Source organism: Jaculus jaculus, chromosome 4 (assembly GCF_020740685.1).
Source record: "Jaculus jaculus isolate mJacJac1 chromosome 4, mJacJac1.mat.Y.cur, whole genome shotgun sequence".
Classification (NCBI taxonomy): Eukaryota; Metazoa; Chordata; class Mammalia; order Rodentia; family Dipodidae; genus Jaculus; species Jaculus jaculus.
In genome coordinates, this window is record NC_059105.1 from 132,771,458 (window position 1) to 132,795,589 (window position 24,132).

Consider the following 24,132-nt stretch of genomic DNA (forward strand, 5'->3'; position numbering starts at 1 on the left):
TTTCCCTGACACCTACCTAAAGCTGCATAGAAATTCATTTGCAGGGCAAGCCACACTAATACACACACGTGCAAATAAAAAAAAATTGGGGATAGAAAGATTGCTCAATGGTTGAGACACTTACCTTCAAAGCCCAAGGACTAGAGTTCAATTCCCTACTACCCACCTAAAGCCAGATGCACAAAGTGGCACAGGCATTTGGAGATTGTTTGCAGTGGGTAGAAGCCATGGTGCACCTATTCTCTATTTGCTTCTTTCAAATAAATAAAAAAAAAATTTTTAAAAAGAAAAAGTCAACAATTTATGTATGTACCTGCATATCTTTAAAACCAAGCTCATGAAGTGCTTTTTCATCATAGTCTGTTGTTAGCTCGTGTCCAGATGAAATCATTCTGACAGGCCCCATCAAGCCTCCTTAGAATTAAACAAACAGAAAAGTATATTATTTATTATACTTAAGTCATTTGCTGACAAGAATATGTAATTAGATGAGGCTGAGAAGATGGCTCAGTGGTTAAAGATGCTTGCTTACAAGCCAGGTGACCCAACTTCAATTCCTAAGCACCCACATAAGAGGGCCATGAAGGCTAGAGAGGGCCTGATTTACCCTGAGTATGATTCTCCACACAAACAGCTGGGCATAGGTTTAGAAACACGGACTCTTGGGTGAGGAGGGGATGCAGAAATGATACAATCACTGGGGATCACAGGTTACTCTGATGGAAAATGGCAGCTCTAGGTTTAGTGAGAGCCTGTCTCAAGGAAGCAAACAAATGATTGAAAGTGAAAGACAACCAACATCTTCCTTTGGCCCCTGCACATGCACAGTCATTTGCACACACATGTGCATCCACCCCCACCACACACACACAATATGCCACACTTATACACATGCTCACACACTGTCAATGCTATGTACCAGATATGGATGATCATGAGACTTCTGAGAAATAAGGGCCACCATTACCAAGACCCAGCTATCATCATATCGACTTCTCTCCCTTGGGAAAAACTTGACAATAAACTATGTCTTATAATCTTATTAAGAGCCAGACTGCCTTAATCAAGTGCTACAAAAGCTCCTGTTATAACTGTATGTCTTACTGTTTGAATACTTAAAGGTTAAGGTGCTTGCAATGTGAGGACCTGGCACACCAACTCTTTCTCTCTCTCAAAAATAAATCTAAAGTAAGTAATACAAGTCATACTGATCTTTGGAAAGAGGAAAGAAACCCTGTGGGCCTAAGGAGATGGCACAGTGATCACAGGAACTTACTTGAAAAGAACCCCTGTGTCGTGATTTCTGTTGTCCATTCCAGCATTTTGTTAATATTACAGACCTAAAATATGTGTTTCCTGTGGGACAAACTATACTTAAGAACTTAGTTTTAGGGCTGGAGAGATGGCTTAGTGGTTAAGGCACATGCCTGTGAAGCCTGAAGACCCAGGTTCGATTCTCCAGGTCCGACGTCTGGAGTTTGTTTGCAGTGGCTAGAGGCCCTGATGCACCCATTCTCTCTCTCTCTCTCTCTCTCAAATAAATAAATAAAATGTTAAAAAAACAAAAGAACTTGAGTGGGGCATGGTGACACATGCCTTTAGTCCCAGCACTTAGGGGGGAGAAGTGGGAGGAACGCTGTGAGTTCGAGGCCACCCTGAGACTACACAGTGAATCAGGTCAGCCTGGATAGAGTGAGGTTCAATTCTCCAGGTCCCACGTAAACACATGGTGGTGCACACATCTGGAGTTCGTTTGCCGTGGCTAGAGGCCCTTGCATGCCCATTCTCCCTCTCTCTCTGATAAATAAGTAAAAATAAAATATTTTTTAAAAATAATGTATAAAAAAAAACAAAAGAAAAAATACAATGTGCATGGAGGGATATTCTCTGGCAATATTTATAAAAATAGAACAATGAGCCGGGCATGGTGGTGCATGCCTTTAATCCCAGTGCTTGGGAGGCAGAGGTGGGATTGCTGTGAGTTTGAGGCCACACTGAGACTACATAAAAAATTCCAGGTCAGCCTGGGTTACAGTGAAACCCTACCTCAAAAAAAAAAGAGTAAAAGTAAAAGAAAGAGGGTTTTGAGATGGCTTAGTGGTTAAGGTACTTGCCTACAAAGCTTAAGAATCCAGGTTCAACTCCGTAGAACCCATGTAAGCCACATGCACAAGGTGGTGCATGTATCTGGAGTTCGTTTGCAGTGGCTAGAGGCCCTGGAGCATCCATTCTCCCTCACTCTCTCAATAAGCAAAAGAATAGAAGCATGGTATGTTGGCACACAACTATAATCCAGTAGTTATTTGGGAAAAGAAAACAAGTAGATCTCAAGATTCAGACCCAAGTGAAAAACTTTGTCTTAAAAATATCAAGAATTAAAGAGATAGTATATAACTCAGGGGTAGAGTATTTACCTAACATGCACGAGACTCTGGGTATGTTAGGTAAGTATGACAGACAAAAGGGGGAAAAAGGAAGGACAGAGTCTGGGAGAATGGGGGGAAGAATGTGTTGGTAGGTACCATCACTTAGAAAATGTTTAGGCCGGGCGTGGTGGCACATGCCTTTAATCCCAGCACTTGGGAGGCAGAGGTAGGAGGATTGCTGTGAGTTCGAGGCCACCCTGAGACTTCATAGTGAATTCCAGGTCAGCCTGGGCTAGAGTGAGGCTCTACCTCGAAAACCAAAAAAAAGAGAATGTTTAAGACCTGGGGACTCCGTAATCATGAATGGATTGATGCCTATAAGGATTTAAGAAAGTAAATTTATTTCGTTTATGGCCTTAGCCTTGATACAGTGTGAGTGAGGCAATATTCAAGGCACTGTCCCAAAGTCAGAAATCAGCCCAAAATTGCCCAAATTGTGGTACTTTGATTTTATACTTCCTAGTCTGTAGACAGTGATAAATTTCAGTTGTTTAACCAGGTGTGCTGGCTTATACTAGTAATTCCAGCATTTGGCAAGCAATACTAGGGGACTACTGTGAATGTAAGGAAAGCCTGAGTGGTACACTGAATTCTAGGCCTGCCTCCAAAACAAAAAGTAAATAATCTAAGGAACAGTTAGAGCAACACAAGATGGATTAAGACAGTTTCTATATAAAATAATCTGGGGGAGCAGGGCGTGGTGGCACACACCTTTAGTCCCAACACTTGGGAGGCAGAGGTAAGAGGGTCACAGTGAGTTTGAGGTTGCCCTGGGACTACAGAGTGAATTCCAATCAGCCTGGGCTAGAGCAAAGCTCTACCTGGGGGGGGGGGGGGGGGGTATTTAAAAATAATAACCTGGGGGGGAGGAACCTAAAGATTTGAATTGTTAGCTGGGTGTAGTGGCACACCCCTTTAATTCTAGCACTTGGGAGGAATTTGAATTATTATACTTACCAGGAAACTCTCCCTTTCTGCTGCTTTGACCAAATTCCTGAAGCTGAGCTTGTTGATTTATTTGTTCTTTCTGTAAATTTTCATACCAATGAGTTACTTCAGCCCTAAGATCGGCTACCTGGTCACTAGGATACATTTCAATAGTCATCTGAAATATGAAATGCAACCAATTTAAATATACAAAAAATAAAACAACCCAAACACCCAACCAAGTATTTGAGCACAAAACTTTACCAATTTAGAAATTAAAATTCTGAAACTACCTTGTCAGGAAGTCCAGCTGGTTGACATACAACCCTGAGAGGCAAAGACTGTTTGTCACTCAGTGCTTTCAAATGACTACTAATACCAGTGCCTTCAATTTGCCACTGTCTGAGATGATACGCAAACCTAAAACAACATAAAAAACACATATGGAAGGTGACATTTTAAGGGTCAGAAAGATAAGTTTTTAATATTTTACAAACAGGAAACAGCCATTAAAAGTTCTAACATACCAATTAGAGACTAATGCTGAGCTGAACATAACTGAATTAATATAACTGAAAGTTCCTAACAAATAAGACTCTAAGAGAAGACACTAAGGGCAGAAAAATACCACTATGAACAGTTTGATAAGGAAACAAGAATAATAAGAAAGCTAGAGGAAATTAAAGCAAAACAAAACACAATAATTTGTAAAATGAAACATCACCTTGTCTTTCCTACATCAGAAGAAAAAGGACATTAAAAATACAGAAATATATTTTGAGAAATATTCTTCAGGAGCAGCAATACCACCTATTATGTCAGTCAGTCAAACAATCTGAGAATTAACTCCATGACTATTAAAATAAACTAATTAAAAAGATAGTTTGAAAGAGACATCTACCATGAAACTCCAATTTACTTAGCAATTTTCTAAATTACTTTCAATTGCGAATGAAAAGATTCACATACCTCAATTTAGTAAAGAAAAAAATTAATGTCTAATATTAATGATTAGTTTTTATTAAATGGATAGAAAAGTAAATTGGCTTGTCTTATTTCCTATTAAGAGAGTCTGTCCAGGTCTATGAGCTAAGTAATAATTAACATTTCCTGTTGCATATTTCAAAATTTGTTTTTTTGTACCTTTGAGCTCAATTATTGTCATTGGGAAGCAAAATGGAGGTTAACTCATAAATGTAAAATGTTTACAAACATTCCTGTTCTTCACCCACTAAATATCATCACAATCTCCTCCCCTAAGCAGTGCTAACAAAAAATATCTCTAGACATTCCTGTTCCTGGGAAGAAATCATCACTTTTCACTGAACATCACTGTTTAAGATTAAACTTTTATCGCCTATAAAAAGGAAATCCTTAAGACATTCTTATCACTTGTGAAATGTGGAAAAATTTGCCATGCTTTTCTTTCTACATACTACATAATTTTAAATTAGTAGCATTAAGCACATAAAGCATTTCATATATAAGGATACTTGACAAGAACTTGTAGGAAAATATCCACATGAATTTTAAAAATAGTTTTATTATTCAATTTTGCCTATTTCATAGTCTGTGATTATCCAGAAATTATTTAAATAAAATGATTTAACAGCAACATCAACTTTTAACATAAAATATGAGCAGATACATGTGAAAGGCACATTTTTTTCAAATACTAAAATGAAACTTGTACCAATGAGAAAGGGTATTGGAGCTTAAATCCAGTAAACTGATAAAAAGAACTCATTAAACTAAAATTAAGTACTTATATATTTAATGTACAGTACCAGTAAAATTACATTGTACAAGGCCTAAGGGTTGTATTATCAGACTCTATTGGCTTGTTGCTTTCCAGAGCACAGTAAAAAGCTTGGAAAAAAATATTTTACCATTAACAGCAACCATCTCTGATAGGAAGAGGGCAGTAATAGGAGACTGTCATCTTCTATGTAGCATCTTAGTGTAGTAGCTGAACTTTGTAATGAAGAGTTTTTTAAATTAATTTGATTAAGATCATAACATTTATATGTTTTCTTTCTTTCTTTCTTTTTCTCTCTTTCTTTCTCCATCCTTCCCCCGCCCCTCCCCGCCCACCACCACCACCCGGAGGTAGGGTCTCACTCTAGCCCAGGCTGACCTGGAATTCTCTATGTAATCTCAAGGTGGCCTTGAACTCAACACAATCCTCCTACCTCTGCCTCCAGAGTGCTGGGATTAAAGGTGTGTGCCACCATACCTGGCTTATTTTCTTTCTTAAGTGGTGAAAGTTATGAAATATTTTATATTTCTATCCAAAAATTCAATATTTCTTTTATAAGTTCTTTAAAACAATTATTTGAATAAACTCCTACAACTGAAACCATAGTGAAAATATAATTTTGCAATGCCTGAAAGTTTCAAATCATGCATGAATGTTATTTATAAGTAATGTGTGGAATATTTCTCATTTACTATTTCTTGGTATTTCAAGTAAAATGTCAAAAATATAAATTATATGTGAGTTTTTAAATATCAAACTAAGATCTGAAGTTGAAAGAAGTTTTTAATTTTAACAAGTTTTCAACACAGTTCTTAGTACTTTTACATTTACTCAATGACTTTTAACAAACAGAATTCTGTAATTAAAACTATCTACTCACCTTTCTTTTCAGTTGATATATTCATAAATGTTAATTTGCTTTATTTCTGTATTACACAGGGTATGTCTAAATTAATTATACAGATATTCATTAACACAGAAATGTTTGGTCATGTTTCCATGGTAAATGGAAATTCAAAATTAAAATACTGTCTCCTAGTCCAGGAAGAAAAAAAAAACAGCAAATGAAACAAATGATTTAACTTGATCCAACTATGAAAGATTATCTGATGTTCTTGGTGAGAGTTTTAGTGTAAATTGTCTCAGTAGTGGTGTTCCTGCTTTTGCGCCACAATTAATACATTCACAGAGATGAGATGCTGTCCAGATATTCTTATTCATGCACATCTGCTCAGAGTCTAATGATTTTAAAGCCTGGGCAATATTTATCAGAAAATTATGTGCCTGTATCATGAGAAAAATTATATATATTCTGAGTAACAACAAATTCCATTACTAACCATTTAGCTTTGGTAAGTTATGCTTACTAACTGCCCATCACACACACTAATTTTAAAGATACATTTAGATATGCCAAGAATAAAAAGCTAACATTCATTCATACAGTACAGTACAATAAAATTACCTTCTCCTAAATGCTTCTAGATGTGTCTTCAGCATAAGAAGTCCTCTTTCTATGACTGTGAGGCTTGAATGTGATTCTTGTTCAAGGCTGCTAGATGCTATCATAAGGCTTTCCATGCACTTACTAATAAATTCTTGTTCCTTCTCCAAACCCGTTTTACCTGAAATACAGATGTTTATAAATTTACATTAATTACATTCACAGCTATATTTAAAACATAAAATTAAATGGGGCTGGGAGATGGCTGAACAATTCTTACTCATAAAGCCTACTGGCCCAAGTTTGATTCCCCAGTAACCACATAAAACCAGATGCAATAAGAACTGCAAGTATCTTGCATTACTTTACAACAGCAAGAGACCCTGGCATGTGTACACCCACCCATCTGTGCATGTGCATATGAGCATGCAAATGAATAAATTATATAAATAGAAAGAAAATACCCTCAGATTAAAAATTACTTATCAAGGCTGGAAATATGGCTCAGCAGTTAAGGCGTCTGCCTGCAAAGCCTACCTTCAGATCCATGTTTGATTCCCCAGTACCCATGTAAATCCAGATGCACAAAGTAGTGCATGCAGCTGGAGCCTGTTTGCAGTGGCTAAAGACCCTGGCACACCCATACTCACCCTCTTCACCACCCCACTTGCTCTGCCTATCTCTCTACTTGTAAATAAATAAATAAATAATATATTTTTAAGCTTATTACAGCAGAGATTGGTGGTACATGCCAGTAATCTAAGCCCTTGGGGGGGGGGGGGTGCTGAGGGACAAGGATCATAAGAATGAATTCCAGGATAGGCTGGGACACATAATGAGTTCCAGGGCAACTTGGACCACATAGCAAAACCAAATCTTAAAGAAACAAAACCAAGCAAACCAACAGGCAACAGAAATTTATAAATATATAAATGAAAAATATTAAATTAGTATTTCAAATCACGTACCATTAATATAGTAGGAGTTTATATATTGGATAGCTGCTCGACTGACATCACCTGATTGTGCTCTTAAAGCAATGCCCCAAAATTGGTCCATACCACACAGCTAAGAAAGAAAAATTTATCTTTATATTTTGTTTATAAAATGATGTAACTGAACAGAACACTGAATGATCAACTAAAATTGCACATTAATTTTAATATTTTTAAAAATTCAACTTATTATATTTAGTTAATAAGTAATTCCAAGTGACAAAAACCTTAGAAGCCTCCTTAAGTTAATAAAGAATTTTAACTCTACAAAATTCTAATTTACAATACAGAGTAACAACGATTTTCTCCACTTTTCTCCTAACACAAATGAATTTAAGAAAACTATGAAAAATATGAACACATACTATAAGAATCAAAGCTACTATTCATTACCAAGTATGTCCATTAAGGACGACCTTTAAATGAAAATTTGAGTTAGGAGAGTGAGGGATAATGTAGTCAATGAGGCTTAGTGGCAAACAAATCTGAAAAACATAACCTAGAGCCAAATATAAAAATGACAATTTAGAAAGGGAATTCCTTAAAAAAATGATCATGGCTAAGGACATGGTTCAGTAGTACAACACTTGCCTAGATATGTGAGGGTCTGGGTTACCAGCAAAGAAAAAAATTAAAAAAACAACTGATCATCATCATGCCTGATGGTCAGCTGAGTAGACTGTTCCAGAAGAAATGTTTACTAAAGAAGAAAACAAAAATCTATAAGCACTAAATGCTTGACAATAGCAAGTATCAAAAAATTCATGTTTCAGACTAACTTTCTACTCCAATTAAAATATTTGGTATTATGTAGGAGCTTCTAGGAAACTAAAGCAGATTGATGATCTTTCTCCACAAATTAACATATAAAAAAAGAACATACAATACACTTTTTGTTTGGGGGGGGGTTCAAGTTAGTGTGTTGCTCAAGCCCAGGCTGACCTCTAATTCACTATGTAGTCTTGGGCTGGCCTGGAACTCACAGCAATCCTCCTCCCTCTGCCTCCCAAGTGCTGGGACTAAAGGCATGCACCACCATGCCCAGCTTATATAACTTTTTGATGTTTGAGGTAGGGTTTCACTGCAGCTCAGGCTGACCTGGAATTCACTATGTAGTCTTAAGGTGCAGAATGGCCTTGTCTCCATGGTGATCCACCTACCTCTGCCTCCCAAGTGCTGGGATTAAAGGCGTGCGCCACCACGCCCGGCTTTACATAACTTTTAAAAAGGAAAACAAAGCTTTCTAAACTTGGTAATCTAATGTGGAAAAAGGAAAATCCCATAAATTGATCTTACAAAAGAGTAAGTCTTAAGCCATACCTCAGAGTTTGAACCACCATCATAGGCACTGGTAGCCAATCGAGCCAGGTTACACAGATGCTGAAATAGGTTTAAGCCAGTCATGCTAATTGTTTCAGGTTTTAGCTGAGGCATCTTAGGAAAAAAAATGTTAATACTAGTTTAGCATGTGGTAAGTTTCAATGAAAACACTTGTAGAAGATGCAGTATTAGCTCAGGTTTTAGTGATAGTTGAAAATTATATAGTTTCACAGAACTTCTGTTCAGGCAAAACTCAAACCTACATGATGTGTTTCAATTTTCAAGACATACAAAGAACAAAATGAACCTACTGCACACATATTACTATACACATTGATATATGTAGCTGCATATGTAGTTGGGTTAAGGACATAATGTATAATAAATACAATTATGTTTGTTTTTAGTCTTGTATCTCTGAAGAGATTTAGTTCATATGTTTAAAAACTCATTCTGAGTACGCCAAAAAAAAAAAACCTCAAAAATCATAAAATTAAAAAAAAAAGACTTCCATGTTCATCTGCCATGGGTACCTCTGTTCACACACCTGTGTAAATGGAGTCCAAAGGCTGACATCAGGAATTCTCCTCATTCTCAACCTTAATTTTTTTTTTTTTGAAACAGGGTTTTTTTTCCTCAACCTATAGGACCCTAACTCACTCAGACTAGCCCTAAAGATCCTGCAAGCTCTACTACATTAGTGCTGGCATCATAAGTGTGTGCCACCATGTCCAGTGTAGGTGCCAGGGATCCAAACTTAACTCCTAGAGGTATGTGACAAATACCTTTTCTACTGAGCCACATTCCCCAGCCCCAACTTTTTTTTGGAAACAGGTACTCATGTAGCCCAGGCTGGCCTTGAATTTGCTATGGAGCTAATGATGGTTTTATACTTGTGATCCTTCTTCCTCCCAAGTGAACACCACCATTCTCAATACATCTCCGTTCAAAAATTCAAATGGGAATGGTCCACTTAGGAAGTAACTAACCGAAGTATTTCATGATGGTAAAAATCAAACGATGGTGACTATCATAATCATGTTTCTTAAAATAAGATTCCAAGTAGCTAACAAGTCTGAACAGTGCCTCGTATTTGCACCCAAGATGGACTGAACTACAGCCATTTAATATGAAAAAGTCATAGGTTTTAGCTCTTATACTTGTGAATACAAGGATATCTTTGAAAATGGAACAATATTACTACTGAGACTAAATACTAAGGCTCGGGGAAATATCTCAGTCAGTAATATACTTGTAGCGCTAGTAATGAAGACCTGAGGTTCAACCCCTCTTAACCATATAAATGCCAGGGGCGATGTCAACACCTGTAATCCTAGAGCTTGAGAGGCAGAGGCAGAGGCAGATCTCTGAGGCTTGCTGGCTGAGTAGTCTAGCCTAATATGTGAGCTCCAGGCCAATAAAAGACTCTGTATCAAAAAGAGCCGGGGGGAGGGGGGGCGCTGGAGAGATGGCTTAGCAGTTGAGGTGCTTGCCTGTAAAGCCAAAAGACCTCAGTTCGATTCCCTAGGACCCATGTAAACCAGATGCTCAAGGTGGCACATGTGTCTGGAGTTTGTTTGCAGTGGCTGGAATCCTTGGCGTGTCCATTCTCTCTCTCTCTCCCCCTCTTTCCCTCACTTAAATAAATAAAGTAAGTCTTTAAAAACAAAAAGAGCTGGGGGCTGGAGAGATGGCTTAGTGGTTAAGGCTCTTGCCTGTGAAGCCTATAGATGCAGGTTACATTCCCCAGTATTCACATACAGCCAGATATACATGGTGGTGCATGCATGTGGAGTTCATCTGCCATGGCTAGAGACCCTGTATATCCATTGACAGCCCTTCCCCAATCAATGAATAAATAAATAAGGGCTAGAGAAATGGCTTAGCGGTTAAGGTGCTTGCCTGTAAAGCCTAAGGATCCAGGTTGGATTCCCGAGTACCCATGTAAGTCATATACACAAGGTGGCACATGTCTCTGGAATTCATTTGCAGTGGCTGGAGGCGCTGGTGCACGCATTTTTGCTCTTTCTCTATCTGGCCCCTCTCTCTCAAATAAGTAAATAAAAATAATTTTTTAGAATAAGAGGCAGATGGCATACCTGAAGATAACAATAGATTGTCCTCTAGATTCCGACAAGCACACACACTCATATGTTCGCATACCACACACAAAATAAAATGACCCCAAGCCCCATATTTATAGTTAGTGCTTCTGTCATTCTAATTATTTTTAAACTTCTTTAATGAGCAACTAACATGTTTATACATATAAAGTAAGGTTGTTGTTTTTTGTTTGTGGGGGGGAGCAGGAGATGGGTTTCAAAGTAGGGTCTCGCTCTAGCCCAGGCTGACCTGGAATTCACTATGTACTCTCTGGGTGATTGAACTCATGGCAATCCTCTTATCTCTAGCTCCCAAGAGCTGGGATTACAGGCATGCACCACCACAGCTAAAAATACTATAAAGGTCCATTGCAGAAGAGGTGGATTAAAGAATATAAGAGCCAAAGGAAAGGTAGGACTCCTTACAATGCACTCCTCCAGACACAAAATGGCCTGGATATCCATGACCTCACAGTGCCTGACACTACCTACACAAGACCATAACAGGAGGAAAAGATGATGACATCAAAATAAAACAGGGACTGACTGAGAAGGGGAAGAGGTATGATGAAGAGTGGAGTTGCAAAGAGGAAGGTGGGGAAAGGGAGGGAATTATCATGGGTTATTGTCTATAATTATGGAAGCTGTCAATAAAAATAAATAAATAAATAATACTATAAAGGATATTATACCAAAATCTAGATGGGAAAAATACATAAACACTGACAATAACTGGAACATTTGTCTATTTTAACAAAAGCTATGTCAAAAGAAGAGGAAAAGAACAAAAACAAAGAATACTATAGAGTTCATGTTTCAAGAGACTAAAATAAAATAAAAGAGGGGAATTGGAGAGATTGCTTAGCGGTTAAGGCGCTTGCCTGTAAAGCCTGAAGACCTATCTGCAATACATAAACCAGATGCACAAAAGGTAAGGCAAGCGCAAGGTTGAATATGGCCACTAGATAGCACAAACATCTGGAGTTCAATTTCAGTGTATGAGGCTCTGGCATGTGAATTCTCTCTCTCTAATATAAAAATAAGTAAATAATAAATAAATAAAAGCAAGGGACTGGGAAGATGTCACAGTGGTTAAAGGCAGTTACTTGCAATGTCTGCCGGCGCAGAGTTTGATTCCCTAGTACCTACATAAAGGCAGATACACAAAGTGGTACACGTAACTAGTTTGTTTGCAGTGGCAAGAGACCCTGGAGCATCCATACTGTCCAAATAAGTAAATGAAAATATTTATACTTACAAGAAAACAATATAAGCAATAAAGATTACCTTCTCGAGAAAAAGATGTTTGTAGGTTTCCATCCCCATTGCATGTTGATCTTTACTTCGAACTTGATTTAAAAACCAATGGAGGGCATCATCATAGCACTCAGAATCTTCTACTAAACAATGCCATAAAATGTCCACTTGCTCTAAACTCAGTCCTAGATGAAAATTATACATAATTTATCAATTTGAGGGAAAGGAAGAAAGGGTCACACTGACCTCCAACTTGCAATTCTCCTGTCTCCAACTCCCAAATGATGGCATCACAGGTGTATGCCACAATGCCTAGTTTATATTTTATTAATCATACTAATACAATTTATAGAATTGCTTTTAGACAGATGTACATGTAAACATGTAGTTTATTTGCAAAAAATGTATGTATTATTTTATGTCTCAGTAATAATCCTCTGCTTGGAAAATGTTGAATCCTGATACACACAACATTTTTACATTAATTGAACATATTAGACACACTAGTAGACAAAAAATATAAAGGATGCTGGGCATGGTGGTGCACGCCTTTAGTCCCAGCACTTGGGAGGCAGAAGTAGGATCACCATGGGTTCAAGGCCACCCTGAGATTACATAGTGAATTCCAGGTCAGCCTGGGCTAGAGTAAGACCCTGCCTTGAAAAACCAAAATATATACATATATGTAAAGGATAGCTGACAAGATTGTGTGAAAAGTATTTTATAGGAAACATCAATATTTATGATTTAAATATATAAATTATAACTTATAGTTGCGCAAAACAACTTAATAAGTATTGTAGGGCTGAGATCTCGCTCACTGGTAGAATGCTTGGCTAGCATGCATGACACACTATGTTCAATCCCCAGCATGACCTAAAGAGTAAAAAAAAGGTATGCAAGAATATGTAAGGAAGAGTAGTATATGTTATCTTCATATAATACGACTATTACTGTATAATAATAAAAGTGACTAATTATAAAATTATAAGGCATCAAGTATAAATAAGGCTGATGATTAAGAGTAGAAATCATGTTCAAAGGGAACTCTGTATATATAGGAAATTTACTATGAACATGAAATCCTTATGAAGAAGAAAGCATTAGAACAGGGAACTAATTGCTCAAGACAGGTATACAACAGCAACGTATTAACAGCATAGAATTCAACTGGTATGCATGGTAAGATGAAATAAATCTACGTAATTCTCTGGTCCAAAAAAGGATTCTCAAGTATGTCAAAAGAAACAAGGAAAAACAACTACATAGAATGATTATAGGCAATCACAATGAATGAATAAATGAATGAAAAAAATCCAAAGGTTTTCTTTTGCATGTAAGTGTGCGCATGTGTGGATGCACAGTGGGGGACAGAGGTTGATGCTGGGTGTCTTCTTCAATTGGTCACCCCCTTGTTTTTGAGGCAATGTTTTGCACTGAACACTGCTCAGATAACACTAGACAAGGCAGGACAGCAACCCATAAGGAGTCCCTGTCTATTCCTCTCCAGTATTGGTATTGGATTTAAACTACATGGCAAGCATTTTAATGACTGAGCCATCTTCCTAGCCCCTCCAAAGAATCTGAGGGTACATGAAGGTATACTATAACCATCAAAGCTCCCTCTTAACTGAAAATGTACATAAAAATCTAGACTGCAAAAATCCAACCACTCATGTAAGAGATCATAAAGGTATTGTGGTCTATACCTGTAATATCAAAACAGAGGAGAGGAAGGAAAATCATGACGTTAAGGCCAATTCAGGCCACGAAACAGCTACAGATAGCATGAGTTACATGGAGATACAATGTCTCAAAAATTTTACAACAAAAAAAGTATCCCATCAGTTTCTCAAATAAACATATAATCCATGGATGATTATTCCAGTAAGAACATGCACTCCTAGGACCCAACATAACAAAACATGAAGCAACACTTAGTGTGTATAACTCAAGTACATTAAGCAAAGAGAATAAGAGGAATGAAGAAAGCGAGAGTCCTCAAAATATCCTGGTTAATTATAGCAATCTATATATAACAAGACTAAAATAAAAAAGACTGAACCACTAACCTACATTCAACAGGAAATAAGTAATTCCTTGACTGTTGTTTTAACTTTCTTTTAAAAGTGTTATTGTTAGTTGTTATATTGGAAAAACTCTATTAATCCATTCAATATAATTGCATTGAGCAGAAGACAACACACAGATCACAGGCACTGTGCCAATGGAAAAACTATACCACTATCATTTGGGTGAAGTAATTTTTGATTTGATTTTACCTTGACAGTAACTGTAAATTTTTGTGCAAAATCTATACTGCAAAAAAAATACAAAACTTACCAATTATCTGAAATTACACTATTTGTTTTGGTTTGACATACCTATAAAATGAATGTTGTTATATTTTATAATATTTATTACTTTTCACTAGTTATACTGAGGAATAATAAATAACCTAATGGAACAAAATAGAAATATCCTATGAAGGCTGGACATGGTGGCACACACCTTTAATCCCAGCAATGGGGAGGCAAAAGTAGGAGGATGGCTATTACATTCAGATTCATACTGCTGGTAGAAATAACCCAACCAACGAGCAGCTTATGGGGAAAAAAAGATGTTTATTTTGGCTTACAGGCTTGAGGGGAAGCTCCATCATGGCAGGGGAAAATGATGGCATGAGCAGAGGGTGGACACCACCTCCTGACCAACATAAGGTGGACAATAACAACAGGGGAGTATGCCAAACACTGGCATGGGGAAACTGGCTATAACACCCATAAGCCTGCCCCCACAAAATACACTCCCTCCAGGAAGCTTCAATTTCCAGCTGCCATCAACTAGGGAACCTAGCATCCAGAACACCTAAGTTAATGGGGGACACCTGAATCACACCACAATGTGCATGAGTTTGAGGTCACCCTGAGACTACATAGTGAATTCCAGGTCAGCCTGGGCTAGACCAAGACCCTACCTTCAAAAAAAAAAATAAAAATAAAAATAAAAATAGGGCTCGAGAGATGGCTCAGTGGTTAAGTGCTTGCCTGTGAAGCCCAAGGACCCCGGTTCAAGGCTCGATTCTCCAGGACCCACATAGCCAGATGCACAAGGGGTCGCACATGTCTGGAGCTCCTTTGCAGTGGCTGGAGGCCCTGGTGCGCCCATTCTCTGTCTCTCTCTGTGCCTCTTTCTCCCTCTGTCTGTTGCTCTCAAATAAATAAATAAAATTAAAAAAAAATAAAATTAGAAGAGACCGGCCGGGTGTGGTGGCGCACACCTTTAATCCCAGCACTCGGAAGGCAGAGGTAGAAGTACTGCCCTGAGTTCGAGGTCACCCAGAGTCTACATGGTGAATTCCAGGGTCAGTCTGGACTAAAGTGAAACCTTTACCTCAAAAACAAAAACAAAACAAAACAAACAAACAAAAAAAAGAAATAGCCTATAAAAAATAGATTCTTCAAGCCAAGCATGGTGGCACGTCTTTAATCCCAGCACTAGGAAGGCAGAGAGGTAGGAGGACACCCTGAAATGACATAATGAATTCCAGGTCAGACAGGCTAGACCAAGAAGATGCTTTAGCTGGGTGTGGTGGTGCACATCTTTAATCTCAGCACTTGAAAGGTAGAGGTAGAAGGAGTGTCAAGAGTTTGAGGCCACCCTGAGACTACATAGTAAATTCCAGGTCATCCTGGGCTAGAGTGAGACCCTACCTTGAAAAACCAAAATACTCCAGAAAAACAGAAAGAAGAAAAAAGAGAAAACAGAAACGACCAACACCAACAAAACAGCTAGGCATGGTGGCAAACACCTTTAATCTCAGCACTTAGGAGGCAGAGGTAGGAAGATTGCAGTGAGTTCAGGGTAGTGAATTCCAAGTCAGCCTGGGCTAGTGACACCCTACCTCAAAATACAAACAAAAAAACCAAACAACAGATGCTAGATGCCTCATCCTTTTAATTATTTACTTACTTATTTGAGAGAGAGAAAAAAAGAGAGAATAGGTATGCCAGGGCCTCTAACTAATGCAAACAAACTCCTAACATATGTGCCACCTTATGAATCTGGCTTACATATGGGTTTTGTGGAATTGAACCGGGTCATTTGGCTTTGCAGGCAAGTGCCTTAACTGCTAAACCATCTCTCCAGCCCCAGGTGCCTTACTATTTAAATCTGTTGATATCATGGTATTAGTGGTATTTACTATCAATAGGTGGAATGTGAGAAAAATATATACACAAAGCAGTAGAAGAAACACATGGTAGATTGCAAGTACAAATAAGTATAAAAAAGAGCAAGTGATTCTTTGCAAACTAGTAAACACACAGCAAAAGAAAAGTAGGGTCCTTCTAAACAATGAGGTTTTCTGTGTTAAACATACAGTAAAAAGAATGTAAAGCCAGGCCCTTAATGCCAGCACCTGGGAGGCAGAGGTAGGAGGATCTCTGAGTTGAGGCCACCGTAACACTACATAATGAATTCCAGGTCAGCCTGAGACCCTACCTTAAAAAAACAAAAGACAAAAAAAGAAAAAGAATATAGAGCAAGAGAAAAGGAAAGTCAAGCTTGCTCCTCTAGTAAGAATATGTAGCATATGGAGCCTGGCATGGTGGTGCACGCCTTTTTAATTCCAGCACCTGGGAGGCAGAGGGGAAGAGGATCTCTGTGATTTCAAGAAAATCCTAAAATTACATAGTGAATTCCAGGCCAGCCTGGGCTAGAACAAGACCCTACCTTGAACTCTCCCAGCTGCAAAAAATAAGAATGTGTAGCAATGGATTTGGTTCCCACTCCTGAATATAACCAGTCAATTGCTATGTAAAACACAGAAAAGTCAGGCGTGATGGTACATGCCTTTAATCCTAGTACTGGGGAGGCAGAGATGGGAGGATTGCTGGGAGTTCAGGGCCACTGTGAGTTGGAGGCTGCCCTGAGATTTCACAGTGAACTCCAGGTTAGCCTGGGCTAACACAAAACCCTACCCTGAAAAACAAAACAAAACGAGAAAAAGTGCCAAGCGTCATGGCACATGCCTTTAATCTCAGCACTCAAGAGCTAGAATAAGACCCTACCCTGAAAAACCAAAGTAAACTTGAACCCAGGTTTGATTCCCCAAGACTCATGTAAACCAGATGAACAACATGGCACATGCATCTGGAGTTCGCCTACAGCAGCCAAAGGCCCTGGCATGCCCATTCTGTCTCTCTGCCTCTTTCTCCCTCAAACAAAAAAAATGAAATAAGATAGTAAAATAAAAAGGAGAAAGAAAGAACTGTTCATGAAACAAAATATAAAATAATCTAAATAAAATTGTGGCCAATGAATGTGTATTATGATGATGAACCCAGGTAATTTTAAGCAAATCAGCCCTATTAATCATGGTAATAATGATGGCATATGCTTTTAATCCCAATACTTGGGAGGCAGAAGCCGGAGAATTGCCAAGAGAGTCTGAGGCCACCCTGAGACTACACAGTAGATTCCAGGTCAGTGGAGCTAGAATGAGATCCTACCTCAAAAAAAAAAAAAAAAAAAGTTAATGGCTATTTCCAAATGAATGGCAGAATTCTACAACAAAAGTTAATAGAAGATGTGATTACCCTAACATGGTCTTTCCTTCTATTCCCCTTGAGAAATTTGCATTACCAGAGATTAAAGACAGAAAGAGAATGTCATCAAGGCCATATACTCATTACCATAAAGCTGGTAAAAAAAAAAAAAAAATTAATGCTTTGGGGCTGGAGAGATGGCTTAGTGGTTAATGTGTTTGTCTGTAAGCCTAAGGACCCAAGTTCGATTCCCTGGCACAGATGTAAGCCAATGCACAAAGTGGCACATGTGTCTGGAATTCATTTGCAGTGGCTAGAGGCCCTGGCATGTCTATTCTCTCTTTCTTACATAAATAAATATAATACATATTAAAAAGCTTAATAATAACATGCTTATCCAATGATCTTAGGGTAAATATTTGAATTATTATTTAAAAAGTTGTGAATAACAAAAAAATAAAAAATAATTAAAAAAAAAGTTGTGAGCCGGGCGTGGTGGCGCACGCCTTTAATCCCAGCACTCGGGAGGCAGAGGTAGGAGGATCGCCAAGAGTTCAAGGCCATCCTGAGACTACATAGTGAATTCCAGGTCAGCCTGAGCCAGAGTGAGACCCTACCTCAAAAAAAAAAAAAAAAAAAAAGTTGTGGGCTGATGGATTGCTTAGTGGTTAAGGCCTACAAAGCCAAAAGACCCTGGTTCGATTCTGCAGGACACACATTACCCAGATGCACAAGGGGGCACACATGTCTGGGGTTCACTTGCAGTGGCTGGAAGCCCTTGCGTGCCCATTCCCCCATTCTCTCTCTCTCTCTCTCTCTCTGTCAAATAAAAAAATTTTTTGAAAGTTGGATTAAAACAAAATATTGGAAAATTTTATTTAAAATGTTAGCAAAACTCAGATGTGGTGGTGCAAGCCTTTAATTCCAGCACATAGAAGGCAGAGGTAAGAGGATCACCATGAGTTCAAGTCTACCCAGAGACTACGTAATGAATTCAAGGTCAGCCTAAGCTAGAGACCCTGCCAAGGGGAGAAAAAGATACATAAATACATTCAGGATAATTATTGCAGAAATCCAAAGGAATGAGTAGCTTAACTAGTTTATTCTAAGGTCCAAAATAAATATTTAAAACTTACGGACTAAAACACTTACTGAAATGATCAGGTGATCCCAGAGTTGAAAACACACAAGTTAGGAACTGAAGTCGAACTTGAACTTCGGCACTATGGCTATACCTACAAAAAGTAATTCAAATAATTAATAAAAGATGGCATTTCTCAAATTCAAGGTGATCCTTCTGCCTCAACCTACAGAGTACTGGGATTACAAACTATGAACACCTGGCATAATTAGATATTCTGATTAATATTCTGAATCATAACTTACACAGAAAAAGCAGAAATCCATTTCAATTTGCATTTACTATTAATTAAGTATATAACTTTGGCTTTATAATGTTCCCAAAACTAAATGTTGTGTTTAAACTTATACAATTTAATTAATTATAAAAATCTTCACACTGTAACCAAATTTACTTTAAATTTAGTTGAAAGTATATAAAAAGTGATGGGAAGATGGCCCAGTGTATGATGCACAAATCATGAGGACATAAATACAGATTCTTAGTACACACATAAAATGATGGGTATGAAGAGTACACCTGTAATCCCAGTGTTGGGGAGAAGAAGACAGGAGAATCCCTGGGGCTTTGAAGTATACACCTGTAACCCCAATGCTTGGGAGAAGAAGATAGGAGATCCCTGAGGCTTCCTGGCTACCTCATCTAGACAAATCAGTGACTCTAAGCTCAACAAGGGACCTTGTCTTACAGAATAAAATAGAGACTAAGGAAGATATTTGATGTCAAACTTTTGACACTGCATACATATGAATGCATATCCACACACACATGTATGCCCATATAAATACACACACATATACATATAAAAAAGCAAAGAAATGTCACTTTAAAATTGTGTGATATATACATAAATGAAGAAATAATATGTTAACCAATAGAAGATTACATTTTTAAAACACACATTTCACATTACTTTTCCTAAATCTAGTTCAAAAATAATGTAGTTGATATAAAATTGGTATTATGAAGGTTTATTTCAAATCTAAATAATCAAGCATGGGCGTAGTAGTGCACACCTGTAATCCCAAACACTCAGGAGGCAGAGGTAGGAATATCACAGAGAGTTCAAGGCCACCCTGAGACTACATAGTGAATTCCAGGTAAGCCTGAGCTAGAGTGAAACCCTACCTCAAAAAACAAAACAAACACACACACAAAAATTCAATGAAACAGTTATCATGAAAGTTTTATCAAAATATGAGTTCACACAGTTCTCTGGAAATTAAGTTTATCTTAAATTTATAAGCATGCACAAAGGATGAATATTCTAAGAAGCAAGTGTGTTGTGTGCTAAGTCTGTTGATGAGGAAGGACAAGATACTGGTAGAATGTAAACAGTCTGAACGTCAGAAAGAGTTTGGCATTGCTCTAGATGGAAAAAGACGACACTGAAACACAACAGGGAGACACTGTGGGACCAGAGTAATACTCAGGTTTGCATCTGAATGTCTTGTTGGGCTGAAGAGATTGCCTATCTGTTAAAAGGAACTCGATTGCCAAGACTAGCAAACTGAATCGAAATCCTCAGAACATATGTAAAGCCAGATGCGCAAGATGGTTATGTATCTGAAGTTCATTTGCAGTGGCAGGACCTGAAATGCCCATTCCCCCACCATTCTCTCTCAACAAATAAACAAACAAACAAACAAACAAAGGTAGGGCTGGGGAGATGGCTTAGTGGTTAAGGCATTTGCCTGCAAAGCCTAAGGACCCAGGTTCGATTCCCCAGGACCCACGTTAGCCAAATGCACAAAGGGGCACATGAGTCTGGAGATTTGTCTGCAGTGGCTAGAGGCCCTGGAGTGCCCATTCTCTCTCTCTCTGCCTCTTCCTCTGTCTCTCTCTCAAGTAAACAAATAAATAAAATATTTTAAAACATAAATAAATAAGCGTAAGTATTTCTTGTCTACAGATCATTATAGTCTAGATCTTTTTTTTTTTTTTTTTTTTTTTTTTTTTTTTTTTTTTTTTTTTGGTTTTTCAAGGTAGGGTCTCACTGTAGCCCAGGCTAACCTGGAATTCACTACGGAGAATCAGGGTGGCCTCGAACTCACGGCAATCCTACCTCTGCCTCCCGAGTGCTGGGATTAAAGGCATGAGCCACCATGCCCGGTTCTTAGTCTAGATCTTATACTTCCAGTATCTAAGCACTTAACTCACTAAGACTACACTGATCATGAATATGTCTGATATAAATGTAAGGCAGAGATTTGCTCAGACTGTTCTGTCAACACACACCAGCAGCAAGCTTAAGCTCTGATCTATAACCTAGCTTGCGAAAAGATGAGACTGCCTATTAATTCAAATCCTTATGACTTTCCACTAAGTGCAAAATTTCAAAAACTTCACAAAACTGCTTCCCAAAAGTGGTCTCAAACTCATGTGGATCCTCCTACCACTGCCTCCCATGTGCTGGGAGATTAAAGGTGTGAGCCACCACACCTGGCTAGATTCACTATTAAAGGCTTAAGGATAAAAGATTATTACTGGCTGGAGAGATGGCTTAGTGGTTAAGGTGCTTGCCTGCAAAGCCTAAGGACCCATGTTCAACACTCCAGATCCCATGTAAGCCAGATGTACAAAGGTGAGGCAAGTGCAAGTCACACTTGCCCACTAAGTGTCACAAGCATCTAGAGTTCAATTGCAGTGGTGGCTGAGGCCCTGGAGCAACAATTCTCTCTCCCTTACACTCATTCTCACTCTATCATTAAAAAAAAAAAAAGGGCTGGAGAGATGGCTTAGCGGTTAAACGCTTGCCTGTGAAGCCTAAGGACCCCGGTTCAAGGCTCAGTTCCCCAGGTCCCACGTTAGCCAGATGCACAAGATGGCGCACGCGTCTGGAGTTCGTTTGCAGTGGCTGGAAGCCCTGGTGCGCCCATCCTCTCTCTCTCCCTCTATCTGTCTTTCTCCCTGTGCCTGTCACTCTCAAATAAGTAAATAAATAAATAAAAATGAACAATAAAAAAGTTTATTGGTGGGGAGGAGAGTCTAAGGGCAGGGGGTGGAGGAGAGGATTGGTGTGAAGAGAGACAGAATTTAAGATGTTATGAATAAGCCATGTGGAAACCTACTTCTCCACTAGCTAATAATGCATATATTTTTTTTAAAAAAAAAGATGGTTAATGTTCTGCATAAAGCATATGGTCCAGATTTGATTCCAGCATACACACATAAAACTAGATGCATAAAGTGCTACCTGAATCTGGAGTTTACCTGCAGCAACTAGAGCCAATTTAGTCTCCTTCTCTTTTTTCCTTTCCTTTCCTTTCCTTTCCCTTTCCCCTTTCCTTTCCTTTTCCTCTCTCTCCTTACAAGCAAATAAATTATTTTAAAAAAGATTAGGCAAAGCCAGGCATGGTGGCACACACTTTTAATCCCAGCACTTGGGAGACAGAGGTAGGAGGATTGCCGTGAGTTCAAGACCACCCTGAGAATACAGAGTGAATTCCCGGTCAGCCTGGACTAGAGTGAAACCCTATCTCAAAAAACCAAAACAAAATAAGTTTAGGCAATGTATCCTGTAAAGGTAGATAATGTTGTGCCCAAAAGCCAGAAACTTATTAGAAAATTTTTAGGACTGGGTGTGGTATACCTTCTAGCAAGCAAGTTACTGGCCAGGGAGGCCCTTGATGCCTCCAAAACACAACAGATTGGAGCCAAGACTCTTGATTGCCCACCAGACGTAGATGATAAGTAAGATTCTATTGCTGAAGACTTCATATGATGGGGCTGCTGAAATCAAGCTGAAGATTAACTGGAAGCCACCTATCTATTATCTAGATGTTAGGACCACTGGAGTGACTCAAAAGTGGTCAAGTGCTCAGAATATACACCACAGTGGAGTGTTCACTAATATGTGAGGCCTATTGTGGTGATTTGATTCAGGTGTCTCCCATAAACTTAGGTGTTCTGAATGCTAGGTTCCCTGCTGATGGAGATTTGAGAATTAACATCTCCTAGAGGCAGTGTATTGTTGGAGGCTGGTTTATGGGTGTTCTAGCCAGTTTCCCTTGCCAGTGTTTGGCACACTCTCCTGTTGTCTCCTGATGTTGACCAGGTGATGACATCCACCCTCTGCTCATGCCATCATTTTCCCTACCACCATAGAGCTTCCCCCTTGAGCCAGTAAGCCAAAATAAACCTCTTTTTCCCACAATCTGCTCTTGGTTGGGTGATTTGTACCAGCAACGCAAACCTGACTACAACACTTATTTATTTCATCCTCCAAGTTTCAGGGTCCATTGCAAAAGAGGTGGCAGAAAGAATATAAGAGCTAAGTGGCTATACTTGCCCAGACTTACATCTGGGTTCTCTATTCTGTTCTACTGATCTACATGGCTACTTTTGTGCCAGTGTCATGATGTTTTTGTTACTATGGCTCTGTAATATAGATTAAAATCAGGTTGGAATTGGAGAGATGGCTTAGCTGTTTAAGACACTTGCCTGCAAAGCCAAATCACCTAAGTTTAATTCCCCGGTACCCAGATGCACAAGAAGGTGCATGCATCCGGAATTCACTTGCAGTGGCTGGAGGCTCTGGTACACCCATTCTCTCTCTATATATATCTGCCCCCCCCCCTTTCTCAAATAAGTAAAATTTTTAAAATTAAAAAAAATCATGTATGGTGATACCACCAGCCTTATTTTTGTTGCTCAAAACTGTTTTGGACAATCCAGGGTTTATGTACTTCCAAATGGAATTTAGGATTGTTATTTCTATTTCTGTGAATAATACTATTGGAATTTTGAAAGGGATTACATTAAATGTGTAGATTGCTTTAGGTAATATTGTCATTTTCACAATGTTGACTCTTCCAATCCAAGAACATGGAATGTCTTTCCATGTCCCAATGTCTTCTGAAATTTCTGTCTTGAGTGTTTTAAAGTTTTCATTGTACACATCCTTAACCTTGCAGTGCCTGGAACTACTTACACAAGACAAGTAGAATAGGAGGAAGAGATGATGACATCAAAATAAGAGACTGAGAGGGGAAAGGGACATGGTGGAGAGTGGAGAGGGGAAAGTGAGGGGGAGAAGGAAATATCATGGTTTATTTTCTATAACTATGTAAGTTATCAATAATAAAAATAATGGAAAAATAAAGAATGCTAAGCTACAAGTTAAGTTATCAAGATAAATACAAAACTTCTGGGTCAACCTGTGATGAGACATAAGATATACTTTGATATTTAGAGAAGTAACAGTGTATAG

General features: G+C 38.5%; 1 protein-coding gene across 1 annotated transcript in view; it reads right to left on the reverse strand.

Annotated features, from left to right (window-relative positions):
* Positions 1-24,132, reverse strand: part of Usp34 (ubiquitin specific peptidase 34) — a 299,630-nt gene that overhangs the window by 153,151 nt on the left and 122,347 nt on the right. Inside the window, exons 21-28 of the mRNA XM_045147284.1 lie at positions 18,932-19,014; positions 12,261-12,415; positions 8,872-8,985; positions 7,525-7,624; positions 6,578-6,737; positions 3,647-3,773; positions 3,384-3,531; positions 314-414 (exon numbers count right to left, since the gene is read on the reverse strand). Coding sequence (XP_045003219.1) covers positions 314-414; positions 3,384-3,531; positions 3,647-3,773; positions 6,578-6,737; positions 7,525-7,624; positions 8,872-8,985; positions 12,261-12,415; positions 18,932-19,014 — 988 coding nt within the window. The remainder of the gene's footprint in view (positions 1-313; positions 415-3,383; positions 3,532-3,646; positions 3,774-6,577; positions 6,738-7,524; positions 7,625-8,871; positions 8,986-12,260; positions 12,416-18,931; positions 19,015-24,132) is intronic.